The sequence below is a fragment of the Cercospora kikuchii genome (genome assembly GCF_019650295.1).
Source record: "Cercospora kikuchii DNA, contig_00005, whole genome shotgun sequence".
NCBI classification, from domain to species: Eukaryota; Fungi; Ascomycota; class Dothideomycetes; order Mycosphaerellales; family Mycosphaerellaceae; genus Cercospora; species Cercospora kikuchii.
In genome coordinates, this window is record NW_025408586.1 from 2,489,295 (window position 1) to 2,504,325 (window position 15,031).

The following is a 15,031-nucleotide window of genomic DNA, read 5'->3' on the forward strand; positions in this document are numbered from 1 at the left end:
TAGTGTGAAGAAAAGAGTTCTTCTGTGCGTTGAGGTCTATTTGTTTCCTTCTAGGTGCTCACTAATCTTATGCGGGTCGGGAACGTGTGCTCCTCTTCCTTGCTTCGTTGGTCGCGCTGCATTTGTATCCGGTTCCGCGGAGATCGTCGATTGCACGCGAAGGGCAGAACATAGGACCCGCAAGTTGCCGTACTCGGTAAGTAGTGCGGATGTTGCAAGTCGTGCCAATGGTGTGACAGTCGCGTAGAATTCCAAGGCTTATTGTGGTAGTTTCTCATGTGCTAGTTGCGCTAGCCGTATACTGTTGAGCAGTGGGTTTCCCCGGCTGACAGATTTGCGACAAGCTGGTGGTTCCCAGAGGCAGTGATGCAGAATGCGTCTGAAAGTGCTCATCGCAAGCCTTGTAATTATTACGTCGTTTTCAGATAATTGGGACTGTGACCGGATCTCTCTCGGATTCATGAGCTCGTCAAATCTAGGCCTGGTTCCTTATTCCTCCTCCTGAAGTGCATTAATTCGTCAGACGTTACCAAGTAGCGCCACCAAAACAAAGTAACCACCAACGACGCCAACCACAGTGCCAGCCAGCAGGGCTTCGCCTTGTCCAGTGAGGGTCAGATATGCGCCAAGCCCCACAACCAGCTCGTACCTCCGTGCCCAAGCTCGTCGAGCCTTCCAGTCGCTGTCAATCCTGAAAGGCGCAGACTGCGGCGAGAACACCGCAGGTTTCTTCGGAATCGAAAAGCTCAACGCCACAGGCCTGTGGTCACTCGTGGGCTGTATTGGCAGGGCATTGTACGACTGAACCTTAGGTGGGGCTTCAGCTGAAAAAAGGATCCGGTCGCACCAGGATGGAATTCTGTGCTTCGCCCATAGCCACACCTGCTCGACTGTACTATCCAGTTCGAGACCTGGAAAATTCTCATCCTTGTTCTTCGCAGCTTCGAGCTGTTGGGCGGTCTGCCTTGCCACCTGCATTGCTTTGGAGCTGTACTTGTACGTCGGTGGAAAGTCAATTGGAGCTTCGGAGAACCCATGTAAGGTACGTCCACCACGTAGCTCTCTCGATAGCTGATCCTTCTTGAGGAGCTGGCTGTAGTGAGTGGGGTCCGATTCTGTTGACATTGGCTGTGGCCATCCCTCGAAGTCCTGGAAGTCTGGGTGCTGATCTGCTGTGCGGTAATTGAGGTCACCTGCGAAGAAAATATGTGAGGCGGGCGTGAACAGATCATGGCGATCTGCTGATTGTGGTCGCTCTGCTTGCCCTTGCTCGTTCGACAAAAGCCGGTCCTGCTCGTCTGCTGTCGATTGTGGAAGTCCTTCGCGCCGTCTTGAGTCTACAGGCTCAAAGACAAGAGTCTTGCAGATATTCTGCCAATCCTCGTTCCTCCTCTGCCATGCCTCTTCCATAGGCGCCAGGTGTGCTGCCACGAATGTCACTACAACGTCGTCTTCCAGTCCAAGCCTGACTCCGACCGCGCCTTTGTTTCCCATCTCCCACAACCCCACTCCAGTTCCGGCCTCCTCTGCCCATCGTATGCTATCTCTTATCCCGTGTCTCGCGAAGACCATGATACCGGTCATGCCGACATTGCGCGTAAGCACATGCTCATAGTCCACATCTTGTCCAAATCGCCACTGCGTCGCGCGATAGACTGCTTCGGCAAAACGACCGAAGTAGGGCGTGAGAAGGGAGCCGCCGAGGAAGCTGAAACCGATAGGTGCGATTTCCTGCAGAGCCAGTACGATCAGATCGGGGGGGATGATGCCGGTCTTGAAGCTGGAATAGAGGGAGGACGCAAAGTAGTCGGTATGGATTTCTTCACGACCAGCGTTGAATGTCGTGATATGGCAGTGAAGGTCGCCCATCGTGGGCGGTAGAATGAGGTGGGAGACGCCTTGTCTTCGCGTGAAAGAGCTTCGCAAGACGCGAAATGTTATCCTCTACGTCATGCCAGTCCCTGCACCGGGCGCCAAGTGAATGTCTTCACATTTGTACTCATTTGCTGTCTTCTATATATATACTACATTGTTTTTGGCGCGTCTATCTAACGGGATACGTAAAGCAGAGACGCTCAAGATTATAGGGTGTCACACATGATATAGACTGTAGAGAATCCGGTAAGACAAAACGGTGTCTGTTCAGGAGCATACACTGCAGCTAGCATCCTCGCGACTGCATCGCCTCAGCTCCAGAAGCTGAGATATGTCTCTGGCTTACTAATACCACAAATTGAATGCCCTCGCATCATGCGGATACTCGCCGACAAGGCAAGATCAGCTGGATCATTGACAACGGCGGGACGGTCGGTTCGTGTCGAAGCACAATTGTGTTAATGATCGAATCGGTGGTGTTGAAGAAATGGCAACCGACGCAGAGGTGAGGAGGAGCTTGGTGTGCGTATCAACATCGGCGCATGTCACGCGAAGACATTGACCCAGAGCCAGAGCTGCACGTCTAACTTCATGCGCCTTGACCAACCAGATGGACACTGTGCACTCTGTGGAATGCTTAGATCCTATTGAAAAGATGGCACTGTTGGTGAATTCGTGATGGAGTGCGCCACTCGCAGTACGAAGCCTCTTGCAATATCGGCGTCCGCTGCTTCTAGCCCGAACTCCTATGCTTCGCTTTGGCGGCCATGAAGCTTCGCGCGCGGGGGTTTTCCGTGCCACTTGATGTTTCCTCGCTCATCGACCGAGCCTTTTCTAAGGCACTCTTTTCTGAAAACGTGCCTGACTCCGTGAACAGTGCGACCGGGAATGTGCGCCGCCACTTCCCGCCATATCATCCCCTTAGCACGGAGGCGCGCAATCTTTTCCAAATCCTCTAAGGAGTAAGCCAGCCCTCCTTTCAGCGACGCATCCATGGCACTATATCTAGATCTGATCGCCGTCTCACTTCGACCTGGCATTTGTCGCCAGATTTGAGGAAATGTCAGTCTGTGCTCGTTTCTGAGTCTCAGAAGCTTGGCGTTCTCCTCAGATGACCAATTGACGCTTGCCAATTTTGCTGATGCAGGCCTTGAACAATGTCTAGCGAGGGCGAGGCGTGAGTATAAACTTCTGATCGCATTTTCACTCGGGCCAGACAACACGGCTTGAATTTCCTGCCAGGGCGAACCTGCTTCTTTGAGAGTCAGGACTTGTTCCACTTCCTCGGTCGTCCAATTGTGTATGCGCCTTCGGTCTCGCAACATATGCGCAACAGCGATCACCGGAACTCCAAGGCGTTGTGCAATCAAATTTGGTCTCAGGCCTTCCTTCAGAAGGTTCACTGCCTGATCTCTTCGCTCCAGGCTATATACATTCGTACGACCAGCAGCAGACGTGCAGCGAGCCCGATTCACATAACTTCTTGTGGACCTATAGGGTCGTCCAAGCTTCTCGGCACTTTCTTTGTAATTACACCCTTGCTCTCGAAGCTCGCGAAGCTTGTTGTGTTCATCGTCGCTCCACTCGAATGAAGGTCGAGGTCCGGACGAGCTGCCCAGGAGGTGTTTCCAGACCACAGAGAGTCTTTTGTTCATAGTCTTGGCTATGGCCCCGAGTGGCTCTTGTGACTTCCAGAGCTCGTCAATACGCCTTCGCTCCTCCGCCGTCAACTCATGCTCGTTCGATCTGCCGTTAGTTGTCGCAGCGACGTTGTTCTGTAACCAGGTCGGACTGTTTCGATAGTTTCTTCGGCATGCACAGGTGCAACCGGGTTGTGCGGTGATCGGCAGCAGGAGGCCATGGCCTCGCAATGGCAATGAATCGACCCAGGTCGTGACAACACGCGTGCGAAAGACGAGTCTGCTCAACAGGCCAGCCATGAGATCGACGCGTGAGCTCTGTTCTGGAACGCGTCGCGGGCAGACGGGAAGTCTAGCTTGCCGAGAAACCCTGCAGATGAGGCTGAACCTTATTATTGGACAGTGACATCATTCGGTGCAGCGAATGAAGACAGCGTAACAATTCAAGGACACCTCACGAAGCCTTGTGAAGAAATGTTCTGTATCTGATTTGCATCGCTTCCACCGCCACACTGGCGTCTCCCACATCATCTGCCCCGTCCTCGAAGACGCAAGTCTCAAGCAGCACCTCCCGGTTCCTTTACTTCCTGCTCGGCCTTCTCGTTCTCTCCTTAGCCATCACAATGGGTCGCTCACGCAAAACCGACAACAGCCTCACAGACTTCAATGGCACACCCATGACCCTCCCAGCCTCTGCTCTCGATCCACCCTCAATCTTCAATGATGGGCTTCCACTCCCCCGCATGATCGTCTTCGACCTCGACTACACCCTCTGGCCATTCTGGGTACGTCCAATCCTCCAACATCCAAACCCTCACACTCAAATCCACTAACCTCTACAGATCGATACCCACATAACCCCACCCCTCAGACCCTCCAAAAAATCCTCCTCTTCCAGCGAACCCGGCCTCATAATCCACGATGCCTACGGCGAAACTTGCTCCTTCTACCCCGACGTCTCCTCAATCCTCCACAACATAAAATCCCAAAACATAACCCTAGGCTGCGCCTCCCGAACATCAGCCCCCAAACTCGCAAACCAACTCCTCTCCCTCCTCCGCGTCCCAACAACCACAACCTCCACAGACTCCGTCACAGCACTCTCCCTCTTCGACAACCTCGAAATCTATCCGGGAAGTAAGAAAACACATTTCAAGAAATTACATTCCGCGACGAAAATTCCATATGAGGAGATGTTGTTTTTCGATGATGAGAGTCGGAATAAAGAAGTGGAAGAGTTTGGGGTTACGATGCAGTTGGTGAGGGATGGGGTGAGTCGGAAGGAGATTGATAGAGGAGTGGAGTTGTGGAGGAAGAGGAATGGGAGGATGAAGAAGGAGGATGGAAATGAAGGAGAGGAGGAGTCATCAGAGGAGAGCTGAGAGTGCCAGAAACTTAAAGACACCGGCACAGATAAGGAGTGCAACGCAAGTGTGAAATAGAGCAGGCGTAGCGACGGAATGATACCCAATTTCAAATCAGCGACGGACGTTCACGAATAGATCCAAAGAAAAATAGACAAGATGAAATAAAGACGAGGCAGCCAATCGACCATGAACAGGACTCGAAAATTACTCGTATCTTTCATTTCAAATCATATATCATAAGGCACTTCTCGAATAGAAGCTCAGCAGAAAAGAAGAAACTCGCTACACTCATGAGCACCTTAGTGCAGTGCTAGAAAGGTCAAACCCGCCGACGATCAAAAGCGCCCCCAAAAGGAAAAACTCCCTAAGATGCATCTGCTCAACCATGCATTCGAGAAGACGAAGAGAAGCAAACACCACCATCCCGTCCCTTCCATTAGGCAGAAAAGCAATGCCTAGTCAATCCATGCGCCAGTAAGAAACCCGATTGCCTTTCCGTTCGCGCTCCCTTCGCAAGTGAAGCACAAGAAGCTGATGTAGCCTTTGAAGAATCTCAAAGGAAGCTTTTAGTTTCCTCATCCATGCATTCATTCCTGCAACCCTTTCCCTCCTTCTTCCAGTCTCCCAGTCGTATCCGAATGTAGAATGTTCAATGCTGCCAGCAGAAAGAAAAGTACGCACCGGGGGTATATATGCAATCCGATTTGCGAGGAAGTATGCAATCCATGCAATCATGCGCATTTTGAGTAGACCGTGTAACCGGTCATCCGTGATTAAAAGTGTGTGTGTTGTGTCATGGTCAGGCTGAGGGCAGCGGGAACAGAGTCGACAGAGACTACTGCCAGTCAAGTCCCTAAGCGGCGGCAGCATCCTCGTGCACAGAGCCAGTCGTGTCGAGATCGATGTCTGCCATCTCTCTGCCGCGTGCATCGACGACAACACGTCGTCCGCGCTGTTCCGCCGACACTCCGTCTCGCGCTGCACCAAAGTCGAGGACCTGCGGCGAAGTTAGTATCGTTGACTGAATAGGAAACTGTTTGACTCACCTCAATATACGTCAGCTGGTTGCGCTGCACAGCAGCAACGCAACGACGCTCATCAAACCTCACTTGCCACACACCGCTGAGGTCTGTCAGTAGGTCACGAACGCATTCGCCATTTCTCACGTTCCACATCTTCAGTGTACGATCAGAACCAGAAATGACCTTTTGCCCATCGTGCTGGAAGCAAGTGATAGCTCCAGTATGGGCAGAAAGCGTCGCCTTGCAAGCGCCATTCTCAGGGTCCCAAATGCGAAGAGTGCTGTCGGCTGCAGCAGAGACGAGGCGATCGTCACTCAAATCGAGAAGTCCAACGAGTGAAGTGTGGCCTTCGAGGTTGAACAAGCAACTACCCGTCACCAAATCCCAGACCTTGACGAGATTATCCATCGAGCCTGAGATGCAGCGATTGCGCGCGTGGTCGAGCACTACACTATAGACCTTCTGTGTATGGCCTTGCAGACGATGAACCAGATCGCCGTTGGAGATCTTCCAGACACGGACAGTGCAGTCGTATGAACCAGACACCAAAGTATCTCCATGAGCTGCAATGGCGCGCACCGAGTTATGGTGGCCCGAGAGTGTTCGCAAGAAGTACGGATTGTCGTGATCGTTGGCTGGTGGACCAGCATGCCATATCTGGCGATCGCCTGGCTTGGGCAGCTTCCAGACACGCAGCGTTGAGTCGCGAGAGCCTGTAATTATCAATGGTTCCTTGGGCATCATGATGGGCGTCCCGTCTGGCTCAGTATCGATCTGCACAGGCTGCAAGATCACCAGACAGCGGACGGTAGATGTGTGACCCTGGAAGATCTGCAGACAACGACCACTCTTGATATCCCACACTCGCACACTGCGATCTGTAGAGCCGGATACCAGGATATCGCCGTCGTACTGTAATGCCCAGACACCTCCCTCGTGGCCCTCCAACCGGTTGCGCAGTGCGCCCGTCTTGGTGTCATAGACGTTGATCTTAGTATCGTCACTACCAGTCAAGATCTTGTCACTGTCAAACAAGAGGCACGTAACCACATGTCGATGATGTGCCCGGAAGGCAAGGTGTTGAGGCTGGCTCTCCTCATCCATCCACGCTTTGCGGATGAGGTAGTGGCGCTGGTAGAGGGATTTGAAGAGGTGCATGTTACGGAGGCTCTCCAGTCCGACCGAGGGATGCGGAACAGCTTGCATAGCTGCGTGAGCAAATGCGTTGGCACCCTTGGCAGTACCTAGGAGCTTCAGCCACTTGCTGTTTGGCGTCGCGGTTGGCTTCGTGAGTGAAGAGGAAGCGTGTACAGGTCGACGCTTGTGCTTCTTCGCACTCGAGGACTTCACGACCTTGCGCTTACGATCTCGCGTAGTGAGGGTCGAAGAGGCTGTGAGCTCATCCTCACTGGCCAGTGTTGAATCATCGCCTGGCTCAGGAGAATTGGCCTTGCTCAAGTCCTGCTCGTGTCCCTCCTCGCCGGGGTGCTGCCAGCCCCAGCCTTCGCGAACAGCTTTCGCAATCTCACCATCTGGTAAAGTATAGCCATCACGCTCAAGCAGATCTTTCCATGCCTTCTCATCACTGTTGATGAGCTTCCGCCATCTCTTTGACACCTGTGCCGCGCGACACATGCTTTGCGCATCGAGGAAACGCGTAATGTTCAGACCAAGTTCGGCTGGAAGGATGTTGAAGGGGTCACACTTCAACGCAGGATTGACGACATTAGCGACCATCTGCAGAGTTGGCTTTGCACATCGGCGAAGGAACTGATATATCAGGTATGTTTGCATAGCTTCGGGCATGCTGTCGAATGCGTCAACCATGGTAGGAATGTCCATGATCGTAGGCCCGCTTGCTGAAGGTTGAGATTGTGTACCATGAGTGAATCTGAACGGCGGCTCTTTGGAAGAGCCTTTGGAAGGTTGCGATTCGAAAGATTTTGTGCTTTGCGTCTTACTGTCATCGTCGAGGTTGAGGCCTGATACCACGCTGGCATTCTCCTCGTTGTGTTCCGCAAACGACCTATCGAATGCGTTTTGGCGAGAAGCTAGATTTGCAGCGGCTGTGATGGGCGACAGACTAGGGCTCGGTAGGCTGGCGTCCTGCTGTGAGCTGGTCAATATGCCAGGCAGGTTCGGTCTCCTAGACTCTGCTGCACGCGGTGCCGGCATCAGATCGGTATCTGTTATCGGCGGTGTGGCAGCTGCACTGGCACGCTGCGCGGCCCAAGCCTCTGCTGTCTGCTCAAGGCTCGGCAGCTTTTTCGAGGTATAGCTGCTACCCACACTGAGCTCCGAATCGTCCTCTTCTTGATCTTCCAGATCAGCCATCTGTGTGTCCTGACTATCGTCCTGCAGCTCTTGCACTCGAGAATGCGAAGGCTTGCCACCTGCTCTGCTCTTGCTCGGACCTTGCCTGCCGGCCGCAGCTCGGGGCAGGGCTCCCATGACGTCGGTATCGGGCGTGACGGGCGATGGGTGTGAAGGGTTTCCCAACTGCTGTGATGCTCTGGCGGCACTGCGCTCGTTGAGAGAAGGCTGTTCGGTCAGTTCTGAGTAAGTCCGATGTAACGATGAACGCTGCTTCTTGGTCTTCCTCTGTAAGCTCGCCAGCTCGGCCGCCTCTGCTATCGACACCGGAGTGGCACTGCGTTTCAGTGAGTTCGACCGCCCGCTCTGCGGCTTCTTGCCTTGCTGCTGCTGCTCCTCGAGAGCACGCACGGGCGTCTCGTAGCCGTCGTGGCGTTCCTCTTGGCGGATGGAACCATTGCTGCGGTGGATCTTGGCCTGCAGCTGCTTGTACCTCCGCATAGTCTCGGCTGGATCCTCAGACTCGTGGAAGACAGTGGGACGGCCATTGACGTCGAAGCAGAACCTCTTGATGGAGCTTGGCGTCGGCGTAAAGGCCAGTGGGTACTGTTTGGGGTCTCGGTCGTAGAGGTCCTTGGGCGGCTTCATAACGAGAGGAGGCAGAGACACAGTCGTCGTAGTCGTGACCGTGGTGACCGTCTGCTGCGTTGCAGGACCAAAGGACATCTGTGCCATGGTCGAGTGTTCGGGCGGCATCATTGCGGTGGAGGTAGTGGTGTGGGTATGCTCGCTGATGTGTTTGTGGTCTGTCATGTTGTTGTGGTCGGTGTCGTTGGGCGACGCGGGGGCGGTCGAGAGTGTTGCCTCCATGGCGCGGTGGTGAACGGAGAGTCGACGCGTGGGTGCAGGAGCAGGAGTGCTCTTTCGTCAACGCCGGTCTCGTGGGTGCTGTCTTTCATGGAGCGAGCTCGTGACTGCCGCCCGTTTCTCGTGTTTGGCGGCTGCTCACGACACGTCGAGCAGCAGCGAGGGCAGCAACAGCAGCGTCTCCGCCGTCAGCAAGAATGTGCGCGTCCGGTGACTTTGTCGAGCGGAAAGTCGGCCGGGCGGTGGTGCAGCGTGGGCGAGGGATCTTGGGGTGACGGACTGAAGTCACTCTGAGACCGATCGCCCGTTTCCCGCCACTCTCCTCGCCCGAGCACGCCAAGCCAAGTGGGAAACCACCACTACACGCGCCTCACTTTCGAGCTTCGCCTTTCTGCAGATGCTACCTCCGCACGCGCTGACTACGTGGCGGAAGTTATTTACTACAGTGTCGCTTGCCTGCAGATGGACTTCTGCATCACTGCAACAACAGGCGCTGTGCCTTTGCAGCCAGAATTGCCGGCGGGAACCATGATGTAGCCGGCCATTGCCCTGTGCAGTACACTTTTTGATGTCTTGGGCCTTTATCTATTTCTGTCACGACTACTCAAGCTCAGGCACCTCGAAATCTGAATCCCATTCTACGCTACAATGTCTGCATTCGACTCACTCTTGTTTGTCTCTACTCCAGCACTTCTCGTGGCGTCTTCTGCTCCAAGCCGTTATCAACAACAAACAGCGAAGATCCCTGTACCTTGCACGCCAAAATCCCCAAGACCTGCTCCGAGCACACCAAAGTCAAGCCGAATAAAGGGATGGCTCGCTGTCAACGCCATCTACGTGATTCCCATCTCGAGGCCTCAAAACAATATGACCTGGGTCCGCATGTTCCGAAAGAGTTCCAAGATTTGTGTTCTCCCCAATTCGTGCAAATGGCGATGACGACGGCTTAAAAAGCCCTCTCGTGCTCTGCCAGGAACAGGAAAACCCAGAAGAGCTCAGACTTGGTCATAGCAAAAGTATGGTAGCTGTCCAGAGCAACCCGCGTTCTGGTCCCTGGGCATACGTCGTGACATGATCGAACACCTCAATCACGACCCTCAATAACCTCAAAATTTCCACCACCTTTGGCATTCCTTTACCACCTCCACCATGACCCATCACCTTTTCCATCATCTCATCCTCCAGTTGCCCAACGGCCTCCTCCGCAACATCCAACATACCCCACAAACAATCTTCTGCCTGCATCTCCTCCTCTAACAACAGTTCCAGAGTGAGAGCCGTGAGTTCGGAGAAAGCTTGTTTATAGTATCGTGGTCTAGGTGGAGATGGGCTACGAGACCGATAGGATGCGAGCGACGATGTTTCCGTTTTGTCGTCTCGTTCGTTTCGTCGAGAGATCTCCATCGAGCGGCTTGGAGAATGCGTTCTTCGCGGAGAGCAGCTTCTAGATCGAGTCGTGCTTCTGTTTGATGGAGTCTGCGCGCGACCTCGAGATGCTACTACCAGGCGCCATTGAGGAGACAGGGCGATTAGAGACGACATTCTGGCAGTGCTTGTTCTCTGGAAGTTCAATAATTCGTGCTGATTTAGATGTCCGTCCAGCGGTGCGTGGTGCGAGTTCGAGATGGAGAGGGTCTTGAGTGAGTGAGAGTTGCTCAGCGTATCGAGAGAAACTTGTGAGCAAATGTGAGATAAGTCGAAAGAAGAAGACGTTGAGATTGAGAGACTCGAGTCGCAGTGTTGTTTCTATTCAGAGCAACTATTGTCTCTTGAGCCTCTTGTTCTATTGTTGAGGAAATCTCGGTCGGTGGTCAGTAAAAAGTGGCATTGAGCGTCACTAACGAGTAGAGGCGCTACTTGTGCTGCTGCGAGAGATGCACAAAGGGTGCGTAGAGTACTTCAGATCTGCATCGAAGTCACGAACCTTCTTGGAAGACGCCGTACGACTTTGCGTCTTCCAGCAACTATGTGCTTTTGAGCATTTCATATTTCGGCCCAACACAACTGAGAAGGAAAGACTACGACAACCAGGGACCTCAATGTAACAGTTTGAGTGAAGCTATGTAGGCACTATGTACACCACGTCCTCTCAATCCAACACACCGATCTCGTTATTGCAATTTTCTGTAAGCAGCCTCTCATGGCATTCCCGTTGCAGAAACGCTCCGTACAGCTGTAAAAGCCCATTCTCGTTCCTCCTGGAAGACAGGTTACAACAGGGTCCGCGCCTGTACAAGCGTTGCGTACAACGTACAGCAGAAAGGCAATTTTGCCTGATATGAGGCCAAACATCATCAAAGTCGCCATGCAGGTAGAGTACTCTGCAGTCGAACAAAGTGTCAGAAAAGAAGCGCAAACGAACAGTGTTCTTCAAGCTCGTTGTCTGGCCAGGCGTCCAGAAAGATAAGCGAAGGTGCTGTGCACAAGTATGCGTGTTATTAGAAGTAAAGTTGAGTCGAACAGAACGGTATGAGTTGTTGGTGTGGTGAAGGATCGTGAATGATCGCCGAGCCAGAGAATGTTCCGCAGTCGCGGCGTTGAATTCTTCAGCGACGTCTAAGCGTACTCTTGATCCCGGCGATTGCTGTTGAAAGCGCTGGGAGGTTGAAAGCTGAAACCCTGGCGTCCGTCTAGACCGTGTCCAGGGCCAACGTGGATGCCAGGAGGCTGATGCTGAGGGAACGATCTGGATGCCGCTGATTCCATACCGCCGCGTTCAGGAGAAGCGACCAGGTTGTCCACGTGCTGTGCGCGTAGGTCCCACGACGACTGTGCGCGGTGCGTAAAGCGAGGCTCAGCATATCGAAAGTTGCCGTGCATTGCGTTGTAGTAGGCAGCATCGACAGACATGGTGCCGCAAGTGCCGGGAGACGGTGATCCGAGTGGGCATGGCGAGTAGAGATTTGGACCTCCAGTAGTTCGCTCAGGCGAATAGCGATAGCCACTGTTTGGTGAGAAGAAGTTGTCCCCGTGAAAGGAGCCCTTACTGCGCTCTGGCGACGATGACTGTGTTGGTCTGGACGCCAAAAGATTCATTTCCATTATGGTAGTTTGGATCGCCATTTCGTTGGTAAGCAATTTGGCATTGATCAGTTGGCGGTCAAGACCTGTCATTCCCGAGGCGTAGAGATCTGACTGCAGCCGGTGTCGCTCTGCTTGGAGCCCGTGGTACTTGCCCATGAGTTGGTGCTGATCTTGTCCATGACCTGGGAACGACGGGAAAGCACTGCTGTCGATGCCCATGCGGGTTGGAGAACGGTGGCTCGGACTATACTGGAGTGACTGCGACGACAGTGCAGTAGAAGAAGGCGACTGGTGCAGCGTAAGGGCTTGATCGTAGGAAGGAACAGCGCGCGACACACCGGCGTCTGTGGGCTCGTGTTGTACTCCCTGCTGAGTAGAGTGCGGGTGGAGTTGCAGTGAAAGGCTATTCGTCGAGCCCGATTGCTGTAGTACGGGCCGCGCGATGGCCTGCGACTCAGTGTTTGAACGAAGAACGTCCATCGAGACCGAATACGGGAGTCCGGCGTGGCCACTGCCTATCGGAGCGGAGAAGTACTTGGGATTGGCCATTGCATTGGTAGTGCTCATCAGAGCGTTGCCCTCAATACTGGTGCGAGTGTCGAGCTGGAGCGGCATGGGTCGTGGGCCACGACTCCCGGCTTTCGAGAGAGAACCAGGTGCTGCAGAGTAGGCCGAGGAACCATCACTGCTTGTTGCTGCTCTGTTTGGCACAAAATTGTACTTTCCCATGCCGTCGAACGAGGCCGAGACCAATTCTCCTTGCGAAGAGCTGCCTCCGAACGTCGAAATGTCACATCTTGGTGGTGCCTCACTACCATCGCTCAAACAACCTCGACTGGCTGGAGTTGGCGTAGCGTCATGATCCTGGTCTTCCTCGAACGTGTTCTGATGGTTTTGTTGGCGATTCTGTGGACGCCACGGCGTGTTGATGGTGGAGCCCTTGAAACTGCCTCGGGCACCAGATCGTGGTCCACGGTTGCCAAAAGTACCCCGACGTTGAGCAGAGCTCGAATGATCGTTGTCGGGGTAGTTCTTCGGGTATCCAAGTACACTTGCTGTAGCTGGCAGTTTGACAAAGTGTTCTACGACTCTTCTGCCTGTCTCGAGTGGAAATAGCATGCCATTCCACATGTTGCCGACTGGGTTCTCAGTTCCGGGCTGTCTGATGTGGTTGAAGCGGTGGTACGGTAAGTCTTTGGCATATATCCATGTGACAGGAAACGATCTGTATCGCATTGTCAGCAGAGGACACGACGCGTGTATCGGGGGAGCCTGACCCAACACAGCCGTGGCTTTCTGGGTTTTCTGACCACCCATCAAGGAAGGACTGTTTATCCCACGGGCCGGCGAGCTCGCCCAAGCCGGAAAATTTCTTGCTGCCGTTGACAGAAAACAAGAAGAAAATCTTCTGCTCTGTGCCACCGTAACGATTCCAGACTGCCATGATGCGCTCACTGATCTTCTCCATGACTGAGTATTTCCCCAGTCGAATCGAAGCAACGAGATTCTGGGGAAATTCAGTCTTGATGTTGATGACTCGACTCTGCGATCAGTCAGTACGAAGCATGGATAACGGAATGGGCGGAGTTACATTTGCGGGAAAAGTGAAATGCTCCGGATTCATGTTTGCGAGTACGGCCAATGAGCCATCATATGCTTCTTCCCAGACCGCCTTTGGATCCTTCAGGGCACGTCGCAAGCATTGCGAATGTTCGTCCTCAGTCCAATGACCGTCTTCAGCATCCGGCACGGACTCCTCGTCACCGTCATCAAAAGTTGAGCGCACAGGAGTGGCAACCGAGGTAGAGCCTGGAATAGCACTGTTCGACAACGACACCCCGCCAGATGTAGAGCTCATTGATGCTCCTGGAATTGGGTTCTGCGATGTTGAGTTGTTCGTGACACCATTGCCGTCATTAGGCATTCCGAATCCATGACCAGGCAGACTGAAGGGGTGTTGCGGAAGGGGATCTGTTCTGACCACTAAATCACCACGAGTGGAAGAATTGGCCGACTTGTGATACTCTTCGGTCTGTGTGTAACGGATGGTGGAGCTTGGCGGTTTGAAGTCGAGACGATGTTGATTGTTGAGTCGAGCATCACCGTTGCTGACAGTGGAAACTCCAAGTCCTGCGATCCGATCGTGATCGCGCCTAGCAGCAGTAGAGAAGGAAGCGCCTGGCTTTGTCGAGCCCAGAGAGTCCCATGATGGCTTCAGCGGTAGCCCAGCGCTTCTGGCCACTGGATTGGCACTTGCCGACCATGTGTTGCTGGGGTACAGTGGGAGGGCGGAATGAAATTTTGGCCGTTCGAAGACTGATCCATCGTTGTGCGCGCTGGATGGAGGCATCAATGCGAGTGTTGGCTTGCGACGCGCACTGCTGTTACTGTTGCTTGCGCTGCTGTTTTTGTCGGTCGGAACGAATTCGTTCACTTCAGGATCGAGCGCGGGTGGCGAGCTGTTGTTGCGGCTCGCCATGCTGACGGCGATGTAGGAGCGCGCGAGAATGCGCAACTCGATGTAATGAAGCAAGAGAAAACAAGATTGACTGGTCGACACGGGTGGTGGCACCTCAGGTCGAGTGAGGAGAAGGGTGAAGCGACACTTGGGAGCGCGTCTCCACTTTTGCAGTGTTTGTTTTGATGCGCGAAAAGCTGTGGACGCTGTTGCGGCAGTCGCGTCACCCGCTTCACTTCACTTTGCGCCACCTGTAGCGGCCGCGAAGCTGCAGCCAACACCGAGTTCAAGGGCCCGCTGGTCGTATCCGCCACTGCTACGACAAGGCCGAACACAGCACGCTATAGCTCGATCCCGCTGCATTCATCGCACGCTCGCATCGCAATGGAGTTCTGCACCGGACCGTGCAGCCTGAAGAGATGCGATTGCTCCGTCACCAAAGCTCAATCCCTGCTCTTCGTGCTC

General features: G+C 53.7%; 4 protein-coding genes across 4 annotated transcripts; 1 reads left to right on the top strand and 3 right to left on the bottom strand.

The window, feature by feature from the left end:
• Positions 1-519: 519 nt before the first annotated feature.
• Positions 520-1,869, bottom strand: CKM354_000874300 (uncharacterized protein; the record flags this gene model as incomplete). Its single annotated transcript, XM_044804136.1, has 1 exon — positions 520-1,869. The coding sequence occupies one exon, from the start codon at positions 1,867-1,869 to the stop codon at positions 520-522; it is 1,350 nt and encodes a 449-aa protein (XP_044660071.1).
• A 2,269-nt stretch (positions 1,870-4,138) lies between these two features.
• CKM354_000874400 (Mg-dependent acid phosphatase) lies at positions 4,139-4,897 on the top strand (the record flags this gene model as incomplete). The annotated part of the gene is made up of 2 exons (XM_044804137.1): positions 4,139-4,300; positions 4,358-4,897. The coding sequence occupies 2 exons, from the start codon at positions 4,139-4,141 to the stop codon at positions 4,895-4,897; spliced, it is 702 nt and encodes a 233-aa protein (XP_044660072.1).
• An 838-nt stretch (positions 4,898-5,735) lies between these two features.
• CKM354_000874500 (uncharacterized protein) lies at positions 5,736-9,087 on the bottom strand (the record flags this gene model as incomplete). Its single annotated transcript, XM_044804138.1, has 2 exons — positions 5,736-5,879; positions 5,929-9,087. 2 exons carry the CDS (start codon positions 9,085-9,087, stop codon positions 5,736-5,738), a joined length of 3,303 nt encoding a protein of 1,100 aa, XP_044660073.1.
• Positions 9,088-11,640: 2,553 nt separating this feature from the next.
• CKM354_000874600 (uncharacterized protein) lies at positions 11,641-14,587 on the bottom strand (the record flags this gene model as incomplete). The annotated part of the gene is made up of 3 exons (XM_044804139.1): positions 11,641-13,333; positions 13,386-13,651; positions 13,700-14,587. The coding sequence occupies 3 exons, from the start codon at positions 14,585-14,587 to the stop codon at positions 11,641-11,643; spliced, it is 2,847 nt and encodes a 948-aa protein (XP_044660074.1).
• Positions 14,588-15,031: the final 444 nt, after the last annotated feature.